Source organism: Aegilops tauschii, chromosome 5, assembly GCF_002575655.3.
Source record: "Aegilops tauschii subsp. strangulata cultivar AL8/78 chromosome 5, Aet v6.0, whole genome shotgun sequence".
NCBI classification, from domain to species: Eukaryota; Viridiplantae; Streptophyta; class Magnoliopsida; order Poales; family Poaceae; genus Aegilops; species Aegilops tauschii.
Genome location: NC_053039.3, coordinates 499,327,488 through 499,354,543, shown reverse-complemented (window position 1 = coordinate 499,354,543; position 27,056 = coordinate 499,327,488). Strand labels below are relative to the sequence as shown.

The 27,056-nt window shown below is 46.6% G+C and overlaps 3 protein-coding genes across 3 annotated transcripts; 2 read left to right on the top strand and 1 right to left on the bottom strand.

The window, feature by feature from the left end:
- The first annotated feature begins 1,084 nt into the window (after positions 1 to 1,084).
- On the top strand, positions 1,085 to 4,412 carry LOC109759106 (actin-depolymerizing factor 2). Its single transcript, XM_020317943.4, has 3 exons — positions 1,085 to 1,334; positions 2,913 to 3,178; positions 3,980 to 4,412. Exons 1-3 carry the CDS (start codon positions 1,314 to 1,316, stop codon positions 4,128 to 4,130), a joined length of 438 nt encoding a protein of 145 aa, XP_020173532.1. The 5' UTR covers positions 1,085 to 1,313; the 3' UTR covers positions 4,131 to 4,412.
- Positions 4,413 to 5,959: 1,547 nt separating this feature from the next.
- On the top strand, positions 5,960 to 6,596 carry LOC109759126 (uncharacterized). The gene has a single exon (XM_020317961.4). It carries the CDS (start codon positions 6,125 to 6,127, stop codon positions 6,347 to 6,349), a length of 225 nt encoding a protein of 74 aa, XP_020173550.1. The 5' UTR covers positions 5,960 to 6,124; the 3' UTR covers positions 6,350 to 6,596.
- Positions 6,597 to 7,606: 1,010 nt separating this feature from the next.
- On the bottom strand, positions 7,607 to 8,570 carry LOC109759133 (uncharacterized). Its single transcript, XM_020317968.4, has one exon. The coding sequence runs from the start codon at positions 8,463 to 8,465 to the stop codon at positions 7,839 to 7,841; it is 627 nt and encodes a 208-aa protein (XP_020173557.1). The 5' UTR covers positions 8,466 to 8,570; the 3' UTR covers positions 7,607 to 7,838.
- Between the last annotated feature and the right edge of the window lie 18,486 nt (positions 8,571 to 27,056).

The following is a 27,056-nucleotide window of genomic DNA, read 5'->3' as shown; positions in this document are numbered from 1 at the left end:
CACACCGACGTGATTCCGGATCCGAAGGGAAGAGACGCACAGGCGACGAGCATAGTAACAAGGACGCTACAAAAACGAGATATGCGTTGGATCCGAGAGAGGCCGTCTTCGATGAGGACGGCGGGCACAACTCCAATTCAAGCAACAGACTTGAGACTTGGCTCGGCCGATCCTCCACATCAATGAGGCAAAAAAGCCCCCAATGACAAGTATGAACACAACAAAAACCTTGGGTAGGGTGAGGGGAGGGGCCTCACCACTGGCGGAGCCATGGAGGAGAGGGGAGGGAGGGCCGTGCGAAGGGTGACGAGGGAAGTCTAGGAAGGAAAGGGGCGACGATAACGAGGCTCGCGAGAGAGTAGAGGAGAAGGGAAAACATCTAGTGCTACCAAGCTTTAGGTGATACCGTGATACAAGCTTCTGGGCCGTCGGATTCTCGGATCTGATGGCTCTCAATAATTCTACAACATTTACAAAAAAGCCTACGAAGAGTCCAAAAATCGCGCATAGATCCAGCAGATCCAACAACTCACAGATGCCGTCCGTTGTAAGAATACGACGGCCCAGATGCCCGTATCATAGTAGCATTTAAGCCTCGGCAGCACCAGATACTCTCTCGAGAAGGAGAACCCCAGTTTGATTGACAATAATGCTTCTTCCTAAGAAAACCATTCAGTCATCAATCAAGAATACCTAAATACCTTACCTCGGCAAGAAGAAGACGACCGTTTCATTCACCCACTCTATCTACCACCAACGCCAACGCGTGCAGCAAGACTCTGCGAAATTTCCTGTTTTTTTTTAACATGAAAATGCCCTCGTATTTATTCCCACCATTGCTGCCCTCGTTTTTATTCCTGCATATCGCAAAAGAGCCCGAACGCATCACGGCTCTGCGAGCGGGCCCGCCCGCAGGATCCGTGATATCCAGCCCGCCGCACGCATCGCAGCCGCTGGATCCGCCGCCGCGCAGCCCCCCCGCACACCCGCACCCACCGTCCACCCCCATCGACCCCACTGACACCCCTTCCCCACGGACCCCAAAGCCCCACCCGCCAGCGACCCGCCCAAACCCTCACGCGCCGCCCAAACCACCGGCGCCTGCGTGCGTGCGCGTATATGAACGCACGCCCCGTTCTGATTCAGACTCCTCCTCCTCGCCACACCAACAGACGCAGCCAACAGCGCTCCCTCTGAAAAAAAGGGAAGAGAACAGCAACGGGAATAATCTCGTCTCCTTTCCTCCTCAACCCGTCCGCGTACGATCGACGCGGAGGCGCCGCCCGTCCCCCCCTCCGACCCGACCCGACCCCATGGCGTTCATGCGCACCTCCGTGAGTCGCCGCCTCCCCCGCCCCCTCCCTCTCCCCGCTCGCCTCGATCCGCGCCGGCAGTCCGTTTTGCTCGCACGCGTGCGGAGTTTTAGATCTGCGGGCGGTTGTACTGTAGGGGTTGGTCGTGGCCCGCTGGGTCAGATCTGATCGAGACGGCCGCAGGCCGTGGGATCCGACGGCGCACGAGCGGTTTGTTCCGTCTGTTGCGACGGGTTTTCTGTTTTTTCCAGCAACCGCTCTGGGTTTCGAGTAGTGCAAGGTGGTGTGGATTGCGGAGGGTAAGCGGAAGGTGGCGGTAGAGAGAGGATGGATGGACTGGGGATGGTTCGGTGGGTACCTAATTTGGCGTGGGTTTGGCTGATTACCTGATTTTTTTTGTTCTGGTAGTTTATCTGTTTTCTGTAGTTATCTGTACTGCATGCCATCAGCACCAGGTGTCGATATCTATGTCGCCATGGAAATTAAGGAGAGCATGGACCACTTGGCGTGTCAGTTGCCCCTTGGATACATGACCATTATTCTTTCATATCAGAGTGGACCATGCTTGCTTGCATTATCATTGAAAATTGAGTCCCCATCGGTGGTCGAGGGATAGCCATGTTTGAACCAGTCTTTTCCTTCTTGGAGTGAGAAATAGCCGAGTTCCCTATTTTTAGGGTGGAAGCACTCATATTCATGTTCTGGTTACGCTTACTGTCAATCTTATCATATTGGTTAATACATCTTGAACAATTGATCTTCTGCAAGATTGGGGTTGCTCTTTATGACAAATTGGTGTACTAGAGCTTGTTACGTGGTATTTGAACTCTTTGTTTATTGTTGGATTTTGTAGTCATGCAATTGACATTACAGGGTTCATGAATTTTACTATGGTAGTTTTTATCCAGGGCTGGGTTGAATAATTCAAAGAGAGATGACGTAGTTGGTTCCCTGGTTGTATTTTGGCATGCTAGTGGAATCAGCTCCATTTGTTAACCAGGATGACCGATCTAAGAGCCTCGTTTCCTGTTTACTGCATATTTCTGTGTCAAAGAATGGAATCTTAGTTAGGAGAACATGACTGGGGGCGAAAGCCTTCCAACAGAAGTTATTAGAACCTTTTTCCAAATGACCATCAACAACAAAGCGTGGCTTATCGTCCCAGGACACTACCCTGGTCTCTGATCAGGCCGATCATCCTTTACAGAAACAAATCATTTCCTTAATCTGACCCCTTGTGAATTTAAACCCAATCTTAAAAGTAGAAATGCAGACCTTCTGAACTTTACATTGAACACTATGATTGTATCAACATGACCACCAACTAGGCTGTTTACACTGTTATCATTACTGAGGTGTTGCTGGTGATTCATTTGACCTGTTGAACAATTGAACGGCTATTTACTTGTTTTTACAGTCGCACATATCCAGTTGGAATGCTAGGCAATATTATCAGCCAAGCATGAAGTCTTTTTTTAATATATATTTGTTTGGAATTATGGGATAATCTGGAACAGAGACTCACTCTCAAACATTTTGTCTTGTTGTCAAGTTTTTGGTTTCCTTCATTTCATTCTCTTATATGTGTTCTTTTTGCAGTCCAATGCATCCTCTGGCATGGGAGTTGCTCCTGATATCAGGGAGACATTCCTGGAGCTTCAGATGAAGAAGGCATTTCGCTATGTCATCTTCAAAATAGAAGAAAAGCAAAAGCAGGTTGTTGTGGAGAAGACGGGGGCTACAACTGAGAGTTATGATGATTTCCTGGCTTGTCTCCCAGAGAATGACTGCAGATATGCCCTTTATGATTTTGACTTTGTTACTGGGGAGAATGTGCAGAAAAGCAAGATTTTCTTCATTGCCTGGTGAGCTTCATAGTCACATATCCATATGTTAATGTCCGCGTTAAGATGAGAAACTATCTGCCAATTAGTCTTAAATGGCTTCTTTGAAAAAATGAACCCTAACTAGACCTTGTTGAATAGTCATGGGAGTTCCTGGTAGGGTAAGCAGTGTAGTGCTTGTCATGAATCTACACTAGATATTGTTGGTTTCTTAATTTTGCCTATATGAAGTATTGAATTATGAACCTGGACGAGTATTGCTAGAGGAATCTATAGCCATGATAGCCTTTTCTTGTTTTGTATCTGTGCTTGTAGCTGTCCAGAAAAGATAACACCGCATGTCCACTTGTCTTCAGAATATGCTTTGCCAATAGTGTCAATTTGTTCTCCATTACGAAAGTTGACTTCTCTGATAGCAGTACTAGTATGCATAGCTGAAAAATCACCATTCGCACTGCTTTATAGCCGATGCACTCCCTCTTTTCTCTTTATATCACTTCAGCTTATTTATAACCATGACGGACATTGCTAGAGGAATCTATAGCCATGATAGCCTTTTCTTATTTTGATTGTACCTGGTATCTATGCTGTAGCTCTCCAGGAAGAACAACAGTGTATGTCCACATGTCTTCAGAATATGCTTTGCCAATTTGTTGGTTCTTTATTGCGAAAGTTGACTTGTCTGATAGCAGTGCTCTTATGCATAGATCAAAAAAAAAAATCACCTTCTGCACATGCCTGATTGTCTAATGCATCCTCTCCTCCCTGTCCATTGGTCTCACTTCAACTTATTTATAACTAATAATGCACATGCTGCACCAGGTCCCCTGACACATCCCGCATCCGCGCCAAGATGCTGTACTCCACCTCCAAGGACCGCATCAAGCAGGAGCTCGACGGGTTCCACTACGAGATCCAGGCAACTGACCCGACCGAGGTGGAGCTCGATGTCCTCCGCGACCGGGCGCACTAGGGCGGATCCATGATCACCTGTGGGCTTCAGCCGGATGCAAATCCATGCTGTCCGTGGTAATGCTGTTGCCGCAGTGCTGTTAATAAGACAGATATATCCAGGTTTCCTGTAAAACGTAAGAGTATCATTCAGCTGTTATGCATGGCTCTAGCTGATGAAGTGTTGTCCGAGGTCTCTACTCGTATGATGTCGGAGCCTGTAAACGCAAGAAACACCCCTTGAAAAACGCATGTGTTGTGGTATTAATACTGGTTTGCTAGGCTTGGATTCTCCTGAATGCTATCCATCGTGTCATGTTCCTTGGCTTGGCCTGACTTATTACCATCCCTTGTCTCTCCTGGACTTGTATTTCCCTGAAATTCATTCTTCTTTTTGGCAGTTTTTTGCAAACTTTTACCCTTTGTACTTTCGGTCCAAGATCTTCCAGAATGCACAAAGGGTGAAACTCAGGAGGGAAGTCTAGAATCATTGAGCGATAATCATGAAAGAATTGCCTTTGGCTTTGAGGGATTAAATAAAAACAAAGAAATAAGGATGAATTTCTTCTAATTTCCAGCTTTATATGATTCCCTCTGCCTTATCTCTTCTTACAAAAAAAGAGGTTCCTATATACTCGTATATAATTTATTTTCCCAAATACTCACAGGCCCAAGTTCGTTCGACTAAAGAAAGATGGAAGAGGTTAGTTTTTTTTCTTCAGGGCTAGAAAGACCACCCTCAGCTTTAGTTACTGAAAACCGTCGTGTTAAGTTCGAGCCTACGGCGGAGTACTCTGTTCTCACGAATTCACTGTACATTGGCTGGTGCGCTTCACTGCCGCACCGTCTCATTGCCCTGCCCTACTCCATCCTCGACCACCATCGGTTCGTCGTCGCCTCGCCCATCCCTCTAGGTCCCTCTATCCTGCTTATTGTCCGGCATCGACCTTCCATCATCCTAACCCTAAGCAGGCTATGCGTCTTGTCGAAATCGCTGCCGCACCATCTTCTCTTGCCACGGCTGCCCGTGGATAACGCGCCGACCCACATTGGCCCATACGTACCATTACTGCACCACCTCATTGCCCGACCCTGCCCCATCCTCCACCACCATCAGTTCGTCATCACCTCGACCATCCCTCTAAGTCCCGCTATCATGCTTATTCTTCGATGCTAATCTTCTACCATCCTAACCCTAAGCCGGGATAGGGGCTCTCATCTGTTGCTCATTACCGCCCTCGTTTCCACCATTTACAGAATGTCTGGCCACGCCGTCTCCGTCTTTGGCTTGCCCTTACTCTGACGAGCCTGCAACATCACCTCCGCAAATCGACCATGTTGTCTCCGGCTTCGGCTCGTCGACAGCACAACACGGCCGACCATGTTTTCTCTTGGCCACCATGGTTTTCTCATGGTCAGGCCGACAACACAACACGTTCGACCACAAGAGAGTAATCCCGGCCACCAGCAAAAAAAAAGGAATCAAAAAATGATGGTAAAACCATTTCCACTGTGTACCACTAAATCTCTCTCCCCCCCCCCCCCCCCCCCCCCCCCCCCCCCTCCTGATTTTGCAACAGAAAATCCAAAACACCATCGAAGATGGGGTACCCCTACACTTGTAACCTTGAAGGCGACGTGGCTGAAACACGCTCCACGGAACAGAAGACCCCAAGGCATTCGACCGTTGCCCCCCAAATTAAGCACCAGGCCAACGGTCACCCATACGCAGTCACGCGCTCACGGCAGCACACTCCACAAGCTTCCAGCCCCAGCCGCCTTCTTCCACACGATCCTTCTCCTCCGCCGCTTCCCTCATCCATGTCCCCCGTGTATATAAACCCCCCAATCCCCACGCGGCTTCCCCTCCCAGCGCAGAGCACCGCAGCAATTCGATCCCAAGCATCCCCCCACCAACCTCACCATCCTCGTACCGCACGTCCAGGCAGCTAATCAGTCAAGCTCAAGCATCCAAGCCGGCCTCGGATTGAAGGCATCCATCCGGGAGGGAGGGGAATGGGGTTCGTGCTGGTGATCTCGCTGCCCTTCATATTCTTCACCATCCTGCTCGGCTTCGGCTGCTACTTCCTCGGCAAGCACAAGGGCCGCGAGGAGATGCGCGCCGGCGTCGGCGCCCAGATCTACGGCACGCCGCTGCCGCCGCCTGGCGTGGCCGGGCAGTCCCCGGGGCCGTACCCGGTCCCGGTCCCGATGAAGAAGGAGGGCCCCGACGCCGTCTGATCGGTCGAGCTTCCTCCTCCTCCTCGGCTGGAGCGTTGGTGTTGTTTGTTTACTGGGTTTGATTATTACCGTGTACATGGAGTCATTTGTTGCTCGTTTCTTGTGTGGTGTTTACTGTGAAGGAGGAAGGGATGTTGATCCGGTGTGATGATTTGTGATCACAGTTGCGTTTCTATGAGATGCGCAAATCGATGTAATGAATATTAGTTTGTGATAATCAATCAACCGTTGCTTGGTTTGTATGCAATTTTGCTTTCTCAGGCTTGCGTCTGAAGCTGAGCGGAATTGGGTTTCTGATGTGGTGGAAGAGTTTCAGGTGTCAAAAGTCAAGCAAAAGGAGGAGTACAGATTCAGGAACTTGATAGAGTTGAGCTGGCACTGCCCGCAAAAGTTCCTTGAAGAATGCTTTTCGATGCAAGGCCAGTTGGATAAATAAATAAAACACCAAATCTGATTTTGCACATTTCTTCCCCAAATGTTCCAAAAATAGCACCAGGTGGCTTGAGATCAGGGAAATTGATCCGGATGGAAAAGCTGACAGCATGGGCTGAATTCTTTAGATATCTTGTAATACTCATAAGCAAGAAGGCGGAACTATATCAATGTATGGTAATTAATTGTATGGAGGTTTGAGAGGGGATTGTGATTGCACATGTTTTGATTTTGCCCTTTGGTACAAGCACAAACAAAAACCAACACATCATCATGGCAATAATACCGTGATAATTTTGTAAACACACTTCATGTTTTTAATTGCAGTAAGTGCAAATCCATGGTGGAATGGTTTGCGGTGATTAACCGTTGTTTGGTTTCGATTGCAATCAGCTAACCACTTCTCAAGAGGTTTCTTGGTTTGCAATTTCCTTCATCAGGCTTGCATCTGAAGCTGCATGGAATCGGGTTTGTCAAGAGTTTTCAGGTGTAAAGGGCAAGCAAAAGGAGGAGAATAGATTCAGGAACTAGAGAGTTGAGCTGGCACCGTCTCTTCTAATATACATACACTTGGTTTCCTCAAGACTGACTGATTCATCCTAGCTCCTGTGTACATCGCCTGTACCCCTTCCTTGATGTTCCAGAATGTATCCCAACACCAGCACTTGGTAATTTGTTCTGAACATTTCCCACAACATTCCAAATGGTGTCATGCCAAATTGCGGTGCCAATTTTTCGTCGGTTTTCAGAAACCCGGCTAACTGAAATTCTGACATGTTTAAGAGAAACATCGCAGAACAATCACAATCCTGCGCCAGGACAATGTAAAGAGGACAAAATTTTGGGGATTAACATGTATCTTCATGGTCGGTCATCATACACTTGAGGTTTGGGAGTGTAATTTTGCCCCTCTGGTATAGCAGCAAACACCAACACAGACGAAACTAAACGCATCAGATCTTATCCTTATTACAGACATCAAAATTCGCAGAACAAACAGTTCTGCAGGAACGAACAGAACAGAACATCAATCGATCTATGGTTCGTGAGATCCGGCTTAGTTGCAGAGCAGGAACCTGGTGAGCACGAGGACGCCGCATGCCGCGCCGAAGAGGGCGAAGACGGGGAGGTCCCTGGCGGGCCAGCGCCTGGGCCCGTCGGCGCCGGCCTTGGCCTCGACGCGGAGGGCCTTGGCCCTGCGCAGCGCGTCCACCTCCTTGAGCAGGTCGAACTCGAGCCCCTTGCGCTTGAGCTCGGCGACGCAGCGCCCGAGCAGCGCGGCGTCCTCCTGCTCCCGCGCCAGCACCCGCTCCAGCACGGCCTCCGTGTCCGCCTTGTACCGCAGCGCCCAGAGCATGGCCAGGGAGGCGAGCAGCGAGACGAGGCAGGGGATCCAGGAGCGGCGGCAGGAGGAGGAGTACGGGCCGGGGGAGGGGATGGAGGCGGAGAGGAAGAGGACGAGGACGGAGGCGGCGTGGAAGGCGAAGAAGGCGCAGTAGAGGAAGGCGATCTCCTTGCGCGCGCCGTCGAGGCGGGCCTCCCGCAGCGCGACGCGGCGCGCCAGCAGGTCCTCCTCCTTGAGCCACTGCTTGAGCAGCAGCCGGTGCGTCCCGCTCGCCGCGATCTGGCTCAGCGGGTGCCGCTGCTGCGGCGGCACGGCGACGAGCGCGGCGGCGTCGGCCATGGGCTGGGCTGGTGCGGATTGGATGGGATGGATCTTTCTTCTCCGGCGAGGGTGGGGTGGGGTAGGGTGTGTGGCGCTGGATTCGCGTCCGGGGTGGGGATGGTGTGTTCGGCGTGGGAGGTTTTGAAGGGGAATTTTTGGCAACGGTCGGGGAGAGGAGGTGCGCGTGGCTTTGCCTTGCCGAAAGAGAGAGAGCGTGGGAGGCCGCGCACCACGAGGCGACCCAACGGTCGGAATCCTCCTCGGTCCATCATTCCGATCCGCGCGGTGAGAGTGTGCACGCTGCCCAGGCCACATGGGCCAACAATCCCTTCGCGGGCCGTGCTTGTTTCAGGCCCGCCTCTCGGTAGTTCGAAGCCCACCCCTCCGCCTTTCCCCTCCTCGGTCTACATATATACACACACTCGCTCTCCCTCTCAGCCTACCAACACCACAAACAAACGCCGTGCTCGATCCGATCGACAATTTTCTTCCAGCTCTACTGCTTGATACTGAAACCATCAAGCTCCATATAGACCATAGACAGTTAGTTAAGCAAGTAACTCCGCGTAGGCATGAGACATTGCGCGCGTGTGGCGGCATGTACACGACTACACGTGCTTCTTCGTGGTTCGGAAATGAGTGGCAGCGGGAAAACACTTTCGACTTGTGTTCCATATTATCCTGAGAGATTGTGCCCACCGGCGGTCGTGCCGCGTAGCTTCGTCTATACGGTGGCATCTCAAACCTACATCCGCAAGGACAGGCTGTCAAACCCATGGAGTTCATCAGAGCATCCGGTGGTTGGTTGAAGTCCCACGGAGATCGGCCGTGATTGACTTCCCACACGCATGCATTCATGTCCTAATTCAGTTTGGAGTATGGCATATGCAAGTCGTTTATTGCATCGAATTACGGAAATAGCACACTTTGTGGAAACAGAAATTTAAAGAGAGACTTGTGTGAACTGAATGAAACGGAACAACGGCTTCTACTATATAGTATGCACAAACGTAATTTTCTATGTGCATGTAGCTCGACCTCATAGATTCATTGTCCATAGACATGTGGTCTAATCCCATCCACCCATTCAACCATACCGTAACCCTAACTGCTCTATATTTGTTTTATGTATTTTCTGCTTCCATATTTGGAATTTTTTGTTCTCTCCCTCTTTCACTAAATGTTACAGAAACTAGCAACTCTGCCCATTTTGCTCTATTTTTCACCCCAGTATCTTATATACTACAAGTATCGTATGATATTCATCAAAATTAAGGTTGTTGGTTTACGATATTGTGTAATTATTTACTCAAATGTAATTCAAGGTTATCTCCAAATTATTATGGTAACGGTCGGGGAGTGGAGTGCGCGTGGCTTTGCCGAAAGCGAGAGAGAGAGAGAGAGAGAGAGAGAGAGAGAGAGAGAGAGATCGTGTGGGAGGCCGCGCACCCGAGGCGACCCACAACGTCGGATTCCAGTGTGCACGCTACCCAGGCCACATGGGCTAAAGATGCGTTCGCGGGCTCTGTTTGTTCCAGGCCCGCCTCTCGAAGTTGGGAGTCATCCCCTCTCCTGCATTCCTCGGTCTATATATGCACACTCCTCAGGTCGCGCAGCTACACGATTCTATTGTCTAAGCCTATACGATTAAAAAAAGAAGGTCACCCAACTGCATGATTCTGTTGTCTCCCTCTCAGCCTACCAACATCACACACGCCATGCTCGATCGATCCGATCTACAATTTGTTCCACCTTTGCTACTTGTTACTAAAACCGTCAAACTCTGTTTAGAGTTTAGACCATAGGCAGCTAAGCAAGCAGCTCCATGTAGGCATGAGATATGCGGCACTGTGTGCGCGTGGGAACATGTACACACACTCTTCTTTGAAGTTCGGAATGAGTGTCTTCGGAAAAGCACATTTGACTTTATTGCCAGATCTTCCCGAGAGATTGCACCCATCGGTGGTCGTGCCGCGCAGCTTCGTTTGTAGTGTGGAATCTGCAAGTTACATTTGCGCGGACAAAATGTTGCTATTGTCAAGAATGGCGGAGTATCTGCACGTGAGTTGAAGGCAGGAAAAGCTTCATCGCGGTCATCTTCTCAAACGCGCGCTCGCGTCCTAATGCAATTTGGAACATGGCAGGCAGAAATTTTCTTTCTACCTAGAATCTAGAGATAACACAATTTGTTAACCTTGATTTACACACGTGAGACTTGACACACGTATTCACTGGAGTATGACAAACAAGGGGTAAATTGAAAAGGGAAATTACGTATGTACAAACTAAAATGAAACAAAAAAAATTCTAGTAAGAAAACTTGCAGAAATAGAATTCCGTATTCACACATGTGGATTTTTTTTATGCATGTAACCCGACCTAATAGATTCATTGTCCATAGAGACATGTGGCCTAATCCTATCCACCTATTCAACTAATAGATGATCCGTTGCGTCATTGGTGCAGTGAACAACCGTAGCAGAAAAGTTAAGTGAACTACTTAAAATATGAAATGGAAGCTAAGTGAATTATTTGGAACTGGAACCAAGAAGCGAAGCAACTTATATAACTGAAAATTTAGGTAAACTATTTCAAGGATGTTTCTCGTGAATGGTTTGAAAGTGGTTATGTTCATATTGTATTTGTATCTGTCCTGTGTATTAGAGGCAAGAAGACCAATTGAAACCAAAAAGCGAAGCAACTTGAACAACATATTCTATGAATTATGAGCCAAGAAGTGAAGCAACTGCACCAATGGCGTAAGAAAAAACTGCAATCTCCGAATACCCTGCAAAAAAATAACTGCAATCTCCGAATGACAGTATACCATTTTCTTGGCAGCACAGCTTTCAGCATTCTAGCTCGCTTATGTGTCAAGTGTAATTGTAGTACAGTACGACAGAAGCAAGAAGTAGAGGCTAAGTTTAATTAATTTGATTCCACCGGCCTTCATGAATTTGTTCATGTAAAACATGAGGTTCCACCAACTGCCGGGAAGATGATTCATGTTTTCACTAAAAAAGTAACAAATACCCAAAACTCCAAGTAATTTGTAGTAGCAGACATGGCATACATCCTTCCTAGACACTGCATGGTATTCATGTCTCCTTTCTCTGCTGGAGTTACTCTCTAGAAGAACAGTGTGCGTTGTTTGGTTCAGAGTAAACAATGCCGAAGAGTACTATTATAGCATTTTTGTTCTTTCCCTAGAACATGCAAGCACAACCCATCTACAAATACTGCGCAAGGGTGGAGATTCAACGTGCTGTGGCTGGAGACCTAAAAAAAATAAAATCCCTGGAGGGCGCTGCTAATCATCTCTGTGTTATCTGTTCTACTGCGCAGTATTTCTTCATCTTCAACACTTGGGATGTGGTCTTTGGTGGCTCTTTATGTCTGTAAAATAAAAATCTATAGTACATCTGCAAATTTCTCTTCCTCTGTCGTCTCTTTCTTCTTTGCTTATCAACACATGACCAACAAGGACGAAAGGCTCAGGCGTGCACCGACCTTGGGTCTTGCGTGGTGGCGAGGAGCTCATGCTCACCTTCCATATGTGATACTAAAGCAACTGGTGATAAATCTATTTATTTCATCTACCAACTCAAATTTTTCTTTGGTCCATATATACTTGCTGGGTAATGTGTGCACACTCAATTTGTTTGCGCATAGCCGCATACAGCACAAACTATGATTGCTCATCCAGTTTAATAGGTTTCACGTACACAAGCCATGGAGCAGTCCACATCTATGCAAGGTGCGACTCACACATGTTCATTAACAATGTGTCTCACTCATGTTTGTGATAACGTGCACACATTTCTTGAGAGGTCGGAATGAGTGGCATCAGAAAAACATATCCAACTACGCCGACTCTTCATAGATAACGTCTGTCTGCTCTCTTAACTTCTTAACTAGTTCGCCCAATCTCCACAAGGGTAACTGTTTGCTAGAGTCCCGGCTTCCTGCGTATGCTCGCAGAGGCGTCGAGTATGTCTCACCTCCACGTAGCTGCTGTCAGTGTTTTCGGCAGCCCACAAAGCATACGTGGATATTAAGCAGTGTCACCCTTGTCCAAATATTCCTACATGTAAACTACTGAACCTATCTACAAAGATTCAGGAACTTGCGAAGCTCTGCATTTAAACTGTCAAAAAAAGTCTGTACGCGAAATCAATCTCACGTGATAACAGAAAAATAACTTGAAGCTAAATATTGAACAAAAACAACAATGCATGAAATTAAACTGTCAAAAAAAGTCAGTAGGAATGAAATTAATCTCAAGAGATAAAAACACATAAACATCTCACAAGATATATCAGAAAAAGAACTTGAAACTGAATTCCAAACAAAAACAACAATGCATGCGTGTATGTAGATAAATTTGAATTCGGGAGAAGTCCACAAACTCTTCCAGAAAACTGCAAGGGGGACAGCCCGCTTCCACCTGCACCCTAATGTACGATGCTTAAGGGAGACTTGTGACATAATAGAGTTGTCAAGAGACAAACTGTAGTAGTCTTGGTTGAAGCAACTATTAATCTCATCAGTACAAGGCGCCGTGAGAGGCTGTCATAGAGAAAACGTATGAACGTAATGTCTCTTTCAGAGTGAACAGTGCCAGAAACTACTAGTTTAGCATTTCGTTTCTAACAATGCAAACCCATGTGTAGAACTGCCGCAAATTTATATTTCTCGCCGTCTCTTTTCTTATTTGCTCCCCACGAACGAGACCCAGCAAGCAGTGCAGCTGCGAGCAAATAAATATTTACTTGTACTAATTTTATAATTTATGTTTTATTTTTTTGGCTTTTTGCAGGAAAGTCTATGTTTCATCTAATCACCTGATCAACCGCAATACAAAATTTTCGTCATTTGACAATGGTCGTCTCTATATTACTACTTCATTCCAAAACCTCTTTATTTAGACTTTAGCAACCATTTCCTGCCTGGAGTCTGAATTTCCGCATGCAGGTTCTCGGTTGACAGCCACACTTGTGGTTGCAGTATAACAACTGAAATAGGACTATCACTGTCCTACCAAACTGAGAAGGGTAACTCCAATGCGGGTCACCTAATCTGCCCTAAATTCAAATGTCCGGACCAAATGACCTGGATAATTTTAGTTTTCCAACATTAGTCACCAAATGTCCACGGACCGATCCTTGCGTCAGTCACCAAACTGTGACCAGGCTTTGAAATTCTGTTACTAAATATAAGTCTTTGTAGAGATTACACTATGGACCACATACGGATGTATATGGATGCATTTTAGAGTGTAGATTCACTCATTTTACTCTGTATGTAGTCTATAGTGAAATCTCTACAAAGACTTATATTTAGGAACGGAGGGAGTAGTTGGCACTCATATGAATGCAGCACGACAGCTTTTTGCCACAACAGAAAAAGTGACAACTCTTGGGTATTTTTCCCGGGACAGATTCCATGTTGTACAGTACGACGGAAGCAAGAAAAAAAAATGAACCATCTAACTAGTTAGAGGAAGAAGTAGATGCTAACTTTAATTAATCTGATGGACTGTGCTAACGTCCAGTCGACTGAACGTTAAGCAACATATCCGCACGATCGTAACCCACGTTCCTCTCGCACCCGCACGCTTGATTCCACTGAGTTTTTTTCTTCTCTCGAAAACCGTATACGTCATAGTAAATCGCTAATGGTTTTTCTGATTTTTGGCTACACAGTATAAAAAGAAAATAGAAGTGTTAGAAAGGGGGCTTGAACCCAAGTCTATTCATTAGACTTTGAGCCCAATAACCAACTAAGCCACCTTTAGTTGTTGTCTATTGTATATAAACAAGGTTATTTGAACCTTTCGTTTTCTGTTATATCAACAATAATATTTTTTCCTTGGTAACTTTGGCATGACCAGCGTGATAAGTATGACTTGAGCAACATAATAACTATACAATGATAAGCCTGATAACTATAATATGAGAAGGTTAATGACTATACCATAAGAAGCATGATAACGTTAGCATGGGGTAGTGGTAACTTCACACTCGGGTATGTTTCGACAAAAAAAAGTTACCGGGATATGTTTCAGTAACATTTTTCACAAGGGTAAAAAGTTATCATATGTGTTGTATGTAAGTTATCGTGTGTCTGTTGCGTAAATTACCATGCTATTTGCACTAGGTTATCATGGCATATTTCTAGAACTTTTCGTCCAAGGTAGTTATCAGGTTAATTGTACGTAAGTTATCATCTTATTTACACAGAAGTTACCGGGGTGTATTTTAACAACTTTTTCACCTCGGATGGTCAAAAAAGTGGTATATTATTTGAACTTGCCAGGAGCCAAGTAGTGGGTGAGTTGGCTAGTGTGTTAAGATCTCAATATTGAAGTCTTGAGTTCAATTCTCAGCTTTAGCATGATTTTTAGGCTATAAAACTACAATATGGAAACTACTAGCATCAAGATTTGTTTTCAACATCTTTTGGTCCCAAAAATCACACAAGTTATTAGGTCAGCGATGTGTGAGTTACCGTGATATTCACATAAAAGTTATCGGGGTATATTTCATCACCTCTATTCGGCAAAGTTATCAGGACCGGGTTGCATAAGTTATCATGTCTCCGATGCATGAGTTACCATGCTATTCACACCAAAAGTTACCGGAGCATATTTTATTGACACCCACCGCCTACGCCAAAGTTATCAGGATTGAGTTATATGATTTATCAGGTCTGTGATATGCGAGTTACCTTGATATTCACACAAAAGTGACGGGGAGTATTCTCCCTTTTCCTTTGAATCAAAGTTATAAAGTTCTTGGATGCACAAATTATCATGCTAGGAAAGTTTCAACAACTTTTTTGCCTTATGATCAAAGTTTGCCTACTGCCACCATGGAAAAATGGGGAGAAAATAAACATGATGCGCCGTCTCATTTAGTGGGCAAAAGAAAAAGGTGTATTTGCACACACGATAGAACTCACGGGTCAAATAGAAGATGTGATTCTGTTTGAACATCAATGAGACGCATGTGAGTTGGTTAGTGCAAGATGATGCTTTGGCTTGTGGACACGTCCAAGGTTCGAATCCCATTGGACACGGTTATTTTTGTTGGCCAAATAAAATAGCATGCTTCCCAAAAATCAAGCCAGGTGGGCCCCAAAATTAATGCGCGTGAATGGCAGTTGCCGAAGTCAGCGCGGAAGGCAATAAAAGTTGCGGCCCACCTGCCCATAATTCGCTCCCCACAAATTGCGTGAGTCAAGAGATCCTTTCCTAACATGGCCGTGGGATCGCGATCGTACGACTCAAAAGTCGTCCGGACCTGTTGCAATGGTTCAAACCACAGAAGCAACGCGCGCCGTTGGATTCGAATCGGACGGCAGCGCGATCGTGCGGATCTGTTGCAAACTGTCAGTCGGCAGGATTTTAGCGGCCTGCAAGGATTTGTTCATGTAAAACATGCGATTCCAACTGCTGGAAAGCTGATTCATGTTTTCATGAAAAAGTAACAATACCCAAAAGTCGCAAGTAATTTGTTGTAGGAGAAATGCAGACATCCTTGCGTTACATCTTCATCGATATCCATGTCTCCTTTCTCTGCCGGAGTTATGCTCCAGAAGAACAGGTGTGCATCGTTTGTTTCAGAGTAAACAATTAATGCCAAAGACTCTTATAGCTTTTTTGCCCCCAAGAATACGCAGGTGCACAACCCATCAACAGTACATCTGCAAGTTTCTCTTCCTCTATGGTCTTTTTCTAGTTTGCTTATCAAAAGCGAGGACATGCAAGGACGAAAGGCTCAGGTGTGCACCGACTTTGGGTCGTGCATGGTGGCGAGGGGTCATGCTCATCTTCCTCGTGCCACACCATCCGCCAGGCTGCCAAGATCAGCTTGGTCCTTCAGTATGAGAAAAACGACCCGATCTCATAGGATTATTTTCTGCTATCACGGTAATTGTACTGTCGTTCATGTCCTCCCTGATCCTCGACGTCGGTCATGTCCTGCCTGATCACGACTCTAGAGTCGTGACTTGCCAGGCACGAACCTCCAATATTAAATTCACCCCACCCAAACGGAGGCAGATCCTCTGACGTACGGCCCGCTGCCGTTGCGCCACTGACGCACGGGCCCGGGGCCACCTGTCAGTGGGCGTCACGGCATGTCAGAGGAGCTGTGTCCCACCCAAACTCTGATCTGACACCGTCAACTTGCTTTAATATCAACCGCGCGCCAACAAGGGTCGACGAGTCCCTCATCAGCGAAGAGGCCGGCCGCATCCTCTATTCCTCTTCAACGCCGGCAAGCGACCAGTGTACGATACGATCTGAACCCTTTCTCTCTATACGTAGTAATCTCCTCTTCAACACGCACGCACGCACGCACGCACACGTCACGCCTTGAGTTGACATGGACTGCTTCACCACGCATTTTTCTACTTCAAATGGATTCGTTGGGGTATTTTGTGTTAAACAATTACAGACATCTGAGAATGGGACAAGATAGAAGAAAGAAAGAATGTTGTTGCTTGTCACACATAGACGAGAGCGCCTAGGCCTGCCATGTAAGGTGAAAGATGGCACTGGCCTATGTATATAAATAACTTCCATATATGATACTAAAACATCTGGTGATATATCTATTTATTTCATCTACCAACTAAAATTTTCACGATCCATATATACTTGTTGGGTAACATGTGCATGCTCAATTTCTCTGTGCATACAACACAAGCCATGATTGCTACTGACTTTAATTGGTTTCACCTACACAAGCCATGGAGCAGTCTACATCGACGCAAGGTGCGACTCACGCGTGTAATTTTCCTTCTGAGCAGTGTGAGTCACGCATGTTTATGATAACGTCGGCACATTTCTTGGGAGGTTGGAATGAGTGGCATCAGAAAAACATATCCAACAGCTTAGTCTCTTCAAAGATAAGCTCTATCTACTCTCTTGAGTAGTTCTCTCAGTCTTTGCTGTTGTACGATTCAGGCGCTGCAAGTGTTGTTGAATAAATAGGCAATTTCTCGATTAAATTAATTCACGAGTAAATCACTAGCATGGCATCGACACAAATAAACGCATACTGATATTCAGTCAAGCAAGCACATACTACGCTAATTGCAGAAAGATCTACGTATAACGCTAGCATGGCTGAAACAGAAAACAGTAGGAGCGGGATAAACGAGTTATACCCTCCAGTAGGCCATGCAGAGGCCGCGGCGTTGGTGGCAGCAGCGGCGTCCTCGGCGGCCTTCTTGTCGGCTTCAGCTTTTTCGGCGGTGGCACGTTCGGCGTCGGTGGACATGGTGATGATGAAGGCGACGCGAACGTAGAGGAAGTAGACGAACAACGAGCAATCGCTTCCCAAAAACCTATTCGCCTCTCTCCCGTACAGGAACCGGAGAGACGGGGTTTCGGAGACCTGCTCTCCCGTCGATCGTGTACGCGGTGGACGGGATGGAGTCACCGGCGGCAGCAGCAGCAAAGGAACGACGGTGGGCGTGTGCGTGGAATCTGTTCGTGGCGGCTAGGGTTAGGAGGCACTGCACACTATATAGGCGCAGCCGCGTGAAGAAACGTGGGCTCGACCCACGTTCGAGACAGCCCACAATCCGACGTCTCAGATCGTGGCCCAGCTGTTAGAGAACTCTCCGTTAGTGACTGGCAAAAATAAGCGCGTAGGTGTGAGCTCGGCTCGCCTCAATCCCACAACTCGCGGCGCGTCGTGACGAGGCGGGCGGCGCAAGAGTGCGCGAGGGCCTCATCTCTTCTCAAGCTCCAATAGCATGTAGAAGAGAAACCCTTATAAGGAGGTCCAACTCCTCTTCCACTTCCGGGGTGGGACTAAACTTCCCACCTCCACCTAGTGCCAATAAACCCACATGGGCCCTTAGAGATTTTTCAGAAATTGCTCTATGGGCTTAAAGCCCATCTCAAATTTCAGCAAGTGTCACTATTCAATGTTGTACAGATAGCTCCTGTCGGAGGCACGACGCGGCGCTGCAAACGGGAATCGTTCCCTCTAGTTAGGGTTTCATCCTCTCAAGGCGAATCTGTTCGCCATCGTTGAGATCGTAATCTTCCCTACCTTCGACGTGTCTTCGGGCCTCCTCTCGTCGAGCGGGGGTGCGGGGACGCCCCTGGTCCAGGCGGGACTGGGGAGGAGGGCTCTAGGGCTATCTACAAGGGCTCGGTGGTTTCTCATCGGGCTAGGGTTTCGAGTTTTTTTGCCATGGCGTCTGACGGAGCTTCGGGGTCGCGGTCAGCGGCGCCGCCCGAGACGGACGACGTGACAGCACTGATGAGGGAGTTAGGTCTTCGAGAGGAGGATCTTGACGATGTGGTGTTCGATGAGAAGGAGGCGCCGCCGGAGGCGACGCGATGGATGGCGCTGGTCAGGGTGCACTCGCCCAAATCATACAGCCAATATTGGTTTTTTAGGAATATGAGAGCGGCATGGGATCTTGCACAGGAGGTGCAGTTCAAACCGCTTGAGGATAATCTGTATACAACCCAATTTTCATGTCTGGGAGATTGGGAGAGAGTAACACGTGATGGTCCATGGCACTTCCGGGGAGACGCCGTTATTCTGAAACCATATGATGGGCTGGCTAAACCGACGACAGTTCAACTTGATACTATCGAGATTTGGGTGCAGATACATGATGTGCCACCGCTCTATGCTCATCTGGTTCCATCTCTAGCTCAAAAGGTGGGAGAAGTTTTATATGCAGAACCCCAATCGCATGACTTTGTGGGGAACTTCCATCGGGTTTGGGTCCGGATCGATGTCAACAAACCCTTGAAGAATGCAGTCTCTATGATAAGGGACGGAAAGCGCCAGATATATCGGGTTAGATATGAGAAGCTTCCCGATTGGTGTGCGGTCTGTGGTAAGCTGGGTGACCTCTTCAAAGAACATGGCAGTGGGATTCACCCTCCAACAGCCTTAGTTTTCAAAGACCTCAGAGCTTCCTGGGCCATGCGCACTGGACAGGGTCCCGGAGGGGGCCGTGGTCAGAGGGGAGGCCGAAGAGGAGGCCGAGGAGCTAGGGGAAACGGTTCTTTCTCTCATCAAGATGGGGGAAGCAAGGAGCAGGCAGATTATACATCCGAAGCTGATGTGGACATGACAGAGGCTGATTATGCAAGGAAGAGGACACAAGTGCAACAAGGGACGCAACCGAGCCTGAGTGCGGGTGGCCACGGGGCGGCCCTAGCGCTGCCACCCCCCACTGATCCCATTAGTCCGAGCAGCAAACAGGTCTTGAAGAGGGCCAAAACACACGAAGCAGCAGAAGGGCAAAAGGAGGGCGATCTTGGCAAGGTTGTCTCAGCGTTGGCGGGCTCCTTCGAGGAGCGCCGCCGGGCCCAATGAACATCTTCTGTTGGAACTGTCGTGGTGCGGGTAAAGCTGCGACAGTCCGTGAACTTTGTGATTTCGCGAGGCAATTTACCCCTACCCTTTTGTGCATTGTTGAAACTCAGATTGAAGGTGCTAGGGTAGAAGCTTTAGCTGGAACTTTGGGCTTTGACAACTCTTATGTTGTTAGTAGTCAAGGTAGGAGTGGTGGAATAGGTTTGTTTTGGAATAACTCAATAAAGGTCGAAGTTCTTGGTTACTCTCTGTATCATTTAGATGTGTGTGTTGAGGAACAAGATGCAGAAAAGTGGAGAATGACGTGCGTTTATGGAGAGGCACAAACACATATGAGGCATCACACATGGACAACTTTGAAAAATATCAGTACTTTGAGCGATCTTCCCTGGCTCTATATGGGTGATTTCAATGAGGTGTTACGTCCAGATGAACATCAAGGAGTTGGCCAGCGTAGCAACGCCCAGATCCAAGCCTTCAGAGAAGTCCTTGATGTTTGCATGTTGCTTGACCTTGGCTATAAAGGCAATTTTTGGACCTTCGAGAAGAAAGTAACAGGAGGGAGCTATACTAGATGCAGACTTGACAGAGCCCTCGTAAATGCGTCATGGCTGGCCAGGTTTCCGCTGGCTGCGGTCACGCACTTGACCGGGGTAACATCAGATCATGCCCCTCTACTCTTAGAGCGGGATGCAGAAACTAACGAGCGGAGTCAGAAACCGTTCAGGTACGAGCTCATGTGGGAGGCGCACGAGACCTTCCTTGACACGGTAACTTCGGGATGGGGGGCTGGACCTTCGTGCACTTCTGTGGCTACGCTACGCCACAAGCTGTAGGATTTGGCGACCAACTTGCAGCGGTGGAGCCGGGATACGTTCGGGAGTGTCAGGAAAGAGATTAAAAAACTCAAACAGATGTTAGAGGAACTCAAAAATGACCCAGCAAGATCGGGTCCTTCCCATGTCGAGCTAAAAATCAATGAGAAGCTCATTGAGATGTATCACAGGGAGGAGATTATGTGGCGTCAGAGAGCTAGGGTAGAGTGGCTTTCGGCAGGAGACAGAAACACAAATTTTTTTCACCTTCGAGCCAGTCTTCGGCGCAAGGAAAATATGATTAAGGCACTACAGAATTCTCTGGGAGTGGAGATATCCGATCCAGCAGAGCTAAAGGTATTAGCTAATGATTTTTACAAGTCTTTATATCTCTCCGAAGGGGTCCAGAACATGGATGCGGTGCTCGACCATGTGCCGAGGAAGGTGACAGCTGAGATGAACTCTAACTTGTGTGCCCCGTACACCAAGGAAGAGGTCAAGACTGCTTTATTTCAGATGTTTCCGACAAAGGCTCCAGGCCTAGATGGTTTTCCTGCTCACTTTTACCAAAGGCATTGGGAGGTTTGTGGTGATGAAGTAACAAATATAGTGCTCGGAATAGTAAGGGGCGAGGAGAGCCCAGAATCTGTGAATGATACAGTCTTGGTATTGATTCCTAAGGTAACGACCCCTACGGTACTTGCTCAATTCCGACCTATAAGTTTATGCAATGTTCTGTATAAAATAGCCTCGAAAGTGATAGCCAACAGGTTGAAGAAGATTTTGCCTGACATAATCTCTGAGGAACAGTCTGCCTTTGTCCCCGGGAGGCTTATTACGGATAACATTATATGTGCTTATGAGTGCTTACACTTTATGAAAAGGTCAGAGAGCAAAGTCAAACAGTTTTTGTGCTCTGAAGCTGGACATGATGAAGGCATATGACAGACTGGAGTGGGCATATCTGAGAGGTATCATGACTAAACTGGGTTTTGATCTACACTGGATAGATGTGGTCATGGGCATGGTCTCTTCAGTCTCTTTTTCAGTATGTTTTAATGGCGAGAAGCTTGACTCTTTTGTACCCACACGTGGTATCCGGCAGGGAGATCCAATCTCCCCCTACTTGTTCTTGATTGCAGCAGAGGGCCTTTCGTGCCTCCTTAAATCAAGTTCTCAGTCGTCTCTTACAGGTATCCAGGTGGCTCCCTCGGCTCCCACCGTCAACCACCTCTTGTTTGCAGATGATAGCCTGTTGTTATTTAAGGCAAGTGGGGAGAGCTCAACTATGGTATCAAACCTGCTTGATACATACTGTTTTGCTTCTGGACAACGGATCAACAATGAAAAATCCTCTATTTTCTTCAGCAAGGGTTGCCCAGTGCAGACAAGAGAAATTGTCAAGAACAATTTGCAAGTTCAAAACGAGTCTTTGAGTGAACGTTACCTGGGAATGCCTACAGATGTTGGCCACTCTAAGAATGGTACGTTCAAATATCTTCGGGATCGAGTGTGGGAGAAGATTAAGGGGTGGATGGAGAAGTTACTTTCAGCTGCTGGTAAAGAAGTTTTGATCAAATCTGTTGCACAAGCTATACCAGTCTACTCCATGGCTTGCTTCAGATTACCACGAGGCCTTTGTGACAGATCATGTCTATCATTCAACAATTCTGGTGGGGTTCCAAGCATGGAAAGAGAAAGCCCAGTTGGGTGGCTTGGGACATAATGACTCTGCCGAAGCACTTGGGGGGCCTAGGTTTCCGTGACATGGAGATTTTCAACCTCGCCCTACTGGCAAGGCAGGCATGGCGCACCCTGACAGATAGCAACTCGCTCAGCGCTAGAATCCTCAAGGCAGTTTACTTCCCACACTGCTCCCTCCTTCAAGCCGAACTGGGATCGCACCCATCCCAGATATGGCGGGCGATTTTGGATGGTCGGGACATCCTGGTGCAGGGGGTCATCAGGCGCATTGGAGACGGGGAGACGACCGATATTTGGCGGCATAACTGGATCCCACGTGATGGTCTTAAGCGACCCATATGCTCACTCGTTCAGAACCCTCCGGCGAGAGTGGCGCAGCTTATAGATCCAACATCGGCAACGTGGAATGAAAACCTGGTACGTTCGGTGTTTACCCACTTTGATGCGGAAGAGATACTGCGGATTCCGCTATGTACTCGCCGGGTGGGAGATTTCTGGGCCTGGCATGAGGAGCCTCGAGGAAATTTCAGTGTTCGTTCTGCTTACCGAATGATACTAAAAACGAAACACAGCAGGGAGGCATGGTTAGCTGAGGAGGACGGTACATCTTATGAGCATCAAGATACCAAGAAGTGGTCCATGATCTGGCACATGCAAGTACCATCCAAACTTAAGGTGTTCGTGTGGCGGCTAGCTCGTCATTCCATGCCTACGGGCTCGGTCCTCAAACATCGTCACATGGCAATAGAGGACACTTGTTTGTTATGTGGGGCGGCTCATACATGGAAACATGCTCTTATTTCATGTCCGATGGCAGCAAGTGTTTGGGCTTTGGCTCCGGATGAGTTGGTCCAGCATATGGTTGAGCGCGAGGAAGATGGTCCGAAGGAGTGGCTGTTTGCACTACATGAAATATTGACGAAAGACCTTTTCGATCGCCTGGTGGTGACGCTCTGGGCACTTTGGTACGCGAGGCGTAAAGCAATTCATGAGAATATATTTCAGGCACCATACTCTGTCAACAGCTTCATATCAAAATATTTGGATGAGCTACGAATGACCCATCAGAGGCAACCATCCTCGGCCCCTCCTACCAGCGCCCGACCAGCGCGGTGGCTTGCACCGCCATCAGGTTACGCGAAGTTTAACGCCGACGCAGCGGTAACCAGAAATGGTGGGACAATGGGGGTAATTTGCAGAGACGACAGAGGTATGTTTATGGGAGCCTCGACTCTTTCTTTTAGATACATTGTGGATCCCCCGACTTTGGAAGCACTTGCCATTAGAGAGGCACTTGCACTGGCGGATGATCTCTATTTGAGGCGCATCCAAGTTGCATCGGACTGCAAAACGGTGGTGCAGGACATACATAAGGAGAATTTGGCAAGCTATGGAGCAGTCATTCATGAGATAGTCGAACATTCTTTAGCTTTTGATTTTTGTAATTTCAGTCATGAGTTTAGGAGCTCAAATTTTGAAGTTCACAACTTAGCGAAGCATGCTTTATTTCTCGGTGGTGGCCGCCATGTTTGGTTAGGTCATCCCAGGAATTTACCATCCGTCCCTGTAAACATTGTGACGAATTAATAAAAGCTTCGTGATGTTGCCTAAAAAAAATAGCTCCTGTCGGTGTTCGCGACAGCCCACAAGGCATACGTGGATATTAAGCCAATGTACAAAGATTCACGAACTTGTGTATTCAAACTGTCAAAAGTTAGTACGTCAAATCAGTGGCGAATCTAGAAAAAAAAATGGAGGGTGAGCTCAAAGTTTACGCCGAGAAAACCGAACGCTCTTTTGAAGAAAAATCGGTTATCTTCTACTCCCTCCGTTCCTAAATATAAGTCTTTTCAGAGATTCCAGTACAAACAACATACGGATGTATATAAACATATTTTAGAGTGTAGATTCACCTTTTTGCTCCATATGTAGTCTATAGTGGAATCTCTAAAAATAATTATATTTAGGAACGGAGGAAATAATCTTTTTGTGAAATAAACTGAAATTTTCTCAGATCACTACTGGAAACATGTAGTATTTAATAGAATTTTATTTTATTTTTTCAAAAGTATCAAATTTTGAACAAAAATCTGAATGATATAGCTATTATCTTAACTAGATGATATCCCGCGCGTTGCTGCGGGAACTCTTAGTCCTATGAAGATGATGATAGATAAATTGAATAACTTTTTGCATAATGTATTAAGAACTTAAGATGAGAAAACTGCAATGCACACATCTTGATATGGCATAAGTAATCTCGTTTGACTTGCAGGAATATTAATGTATATAAACACACTAACGGGGATTCGGAAAGAGACACACTATGAAAGATTATGTACAAATGTTGGAGCTGTTGTTGTAAATTAATCTTCATATATGCATTATTGGCCACTGTAGTTGCTTTAGTTGCTTGCTTGCAATACTTGACAGTGGGTGATGGAGCTCCAATATCAACAAAAAAACATATTCCTTTCTCTCTGTTTGCCAAAGTGAGTACCAATTCTTTTTGCTCAAAGCATTAGGCTGAATAGAGCATGAGTGATTATACACATAAGTACCGAGATCCAAATTGTCGAGTTAAAAACATAATTTGTTGCAACAAAAAGAAACTATGCATGAAACCTTATAAGGTACAATAAGTGAATAAAAAATAGAGAATGGCAATTTTTGTGGTTTAAAATCTCAAACATGACGAATTGTTTTGTTCAGACCTTGGACAAACAGGCATATTTAGTCAGTTCAGCATATGCAAATTGCAGAATAGTTGGGAAGATAACACAGTCAGCACTGACTAATTTGTTTGGATTTATAAGCAAGATACTTAAACAAAGGAGGACATGTGGATGTACGATCCATCAAGGCTTAATGCACAGAGATGAGTAGCAAACTGTCAACTACGAAAAATATAAAATAAAAGGGTTCAAACTTAAACTGAGCCCATACCATAGATAACCTGGAGAAATGTTGGACAACTGCCGTTTTCCTTGTTCTGAATACGCTGCAGTAATCTGCTCTTTTCCTTGTTCTGAATATACTGCAGTAAGCTTAGAAAATGATTACATTGATGCAGTATATTCATTTTCTTGGTAATATTTCCATCAATCTTCCCATGACAATAGTCCTAAATGTATGAAATATTTCCACACAACTGGGCATCATACTTCTCTTTTAATCTGATCAGTTCCTGGGATTTGCAAGAATACGTCATGGGGCAAAATTAAACATAATAGATCCACACCTCTTCTGAAAAAAATCAAGGAAAGTGATCATGTCATATCATTACCAAAGCTTGTCGAACGTAGAAGCCTATGATATATAGTAGTTACATACCTCCTCGGTTTCATGGAGTCCATGTGTGCATGTGCTCGCCATGGGCGCAGGTACAGGTGGCCCTGCCCAGGGCTTTGTTGAGCGGCTACGGCGGAAGCCGGAGTGGTGGCTCCGGGCCTTGGATGTGTTTGTGTTGTGTTTTTTTCACTAAATATCAATTGTTTTTGGTAAATAATAATTTGTAAGTAAGATGGTCAAAGCAGTACAGGAGAATGAACCGCACTATTGAGTGTTTCTCTGTTTTAATGTTGTGTCTTGCCATGAAGCGGTGAAGTCAGAGTTGTGTGTCATGAGGCGGCATGATGCCCACGATGCCACATGAAAGGTGGTTCTGGTGCATCATGATCTCCAACTGGTGTGTTGATCTATGGGTGCGAGGCTTGAATTGCAACTTTCTCTCATGATCGCTCATCCTCGAAGTAGTTGACGCTCCCTCTTACACATTGGGATGACTATTTTGCATGGGTCATGGGTGTTTGGTGCGTCCTACTACAGGGAATGATTGGTGGTTCCATGTTGGAATAGAAGTCATCAGATCTTGGGAGATGGGTGATGCCGGTGACGTTGCTCGACTGCCTCTAAAGTGGTGTGTGTTACGTTGGTGGCTAGGTTGTCTGGTGCCTTGTTCTGTGTGGCCGAGTACAAAGCCTTGGCGAATGGAGCTGCTGAAGCCATCTGGGTAGAGTCGCTACTCAAAGAGCTTGGAGTGTCCAGCAGCGTGTTCCGGTTCTGTGGTGTGATAACTTAGGGGCCACATATCTGACTGCCAACCCAGTTTTTCGTGCGCGTACCAAGCACATCGAGATTGATTTCCACTTTGTGCGCGAGCGTGCTGCTTCTGGAGCTCTTGAAGTCAGGTTCATTTTCTTCTAACGATCAGCTGGCTGATGTGTTTACTAAACCAGCCACCAGACAGATACTAGACCGTTTTAGTACCAATCTAAACCTTGTACAGAGTAAAGGTTCAGATTGAGGGAGAGTATTAAAATAGGTCTAGCGTGCCGTGTATACGTACCCTGTACGTATGTATTTGTATACGCTGATTGTTATATATAGAAAGACGTGGTGAAGCTTTGCCCCACGGGAAATCCTAAACCCTATTCTCAAACTTAAAATAGAGATGCATGCGTACTAGAGTCTTTATTTTTTATTTCTTGATGAGGTCCATTAGTGATAGTTTGCATTGGGGAGAAAAAATAAATATAGATGCCTCAAACTACTTTTTGTCATGGGGCATGTGTATCCATATGCCATCATTGTACATGCCCTAACCCCAAGCTCCAACCACTGTGTGTATATATATATATATATATATATGATCTCTGGTTTAGTACTCACTCGCTTTGTTTGGGCAATTCCAACGTGCTAGAAACTATGAAGACACGACCATCTCC

Coding starts and splice junctions, on each gene's coding strand:
- LOC109759126 (XM_020317961.4), top strand. CDS start 6,125: ATGGGGTTCGTGCTGGTGATCTCGCTGCCCTTCATATTCTTCACCATC.
- LOC109759106 (XM_020317943.4), top strand. CDS start 1,314: ATGGCGTTCATGCGCACCTCC. Junction 1,335..2,912: donor TGGCGTTCATGCGCACCTCC/GTGAGTCGCCGC, acceptor TTCTTTTTGCAG/TCCAATGCATCCTCTGGCAT. Junction 3,179..3,979: donor AAGATTTTCTTCATTGCCTG/GTGAGCTTCATA, acceptor ATGCTGCACCAG/GTCCCCTGACACATCCCGCA.
- LOC109759133 (XM_020317968.4), bottom strand. CDS start 8,465: ATGGCCGACGCCGCCGCGCTCGTCGCCGTGCCGCCGCAGCAGCGGCAC.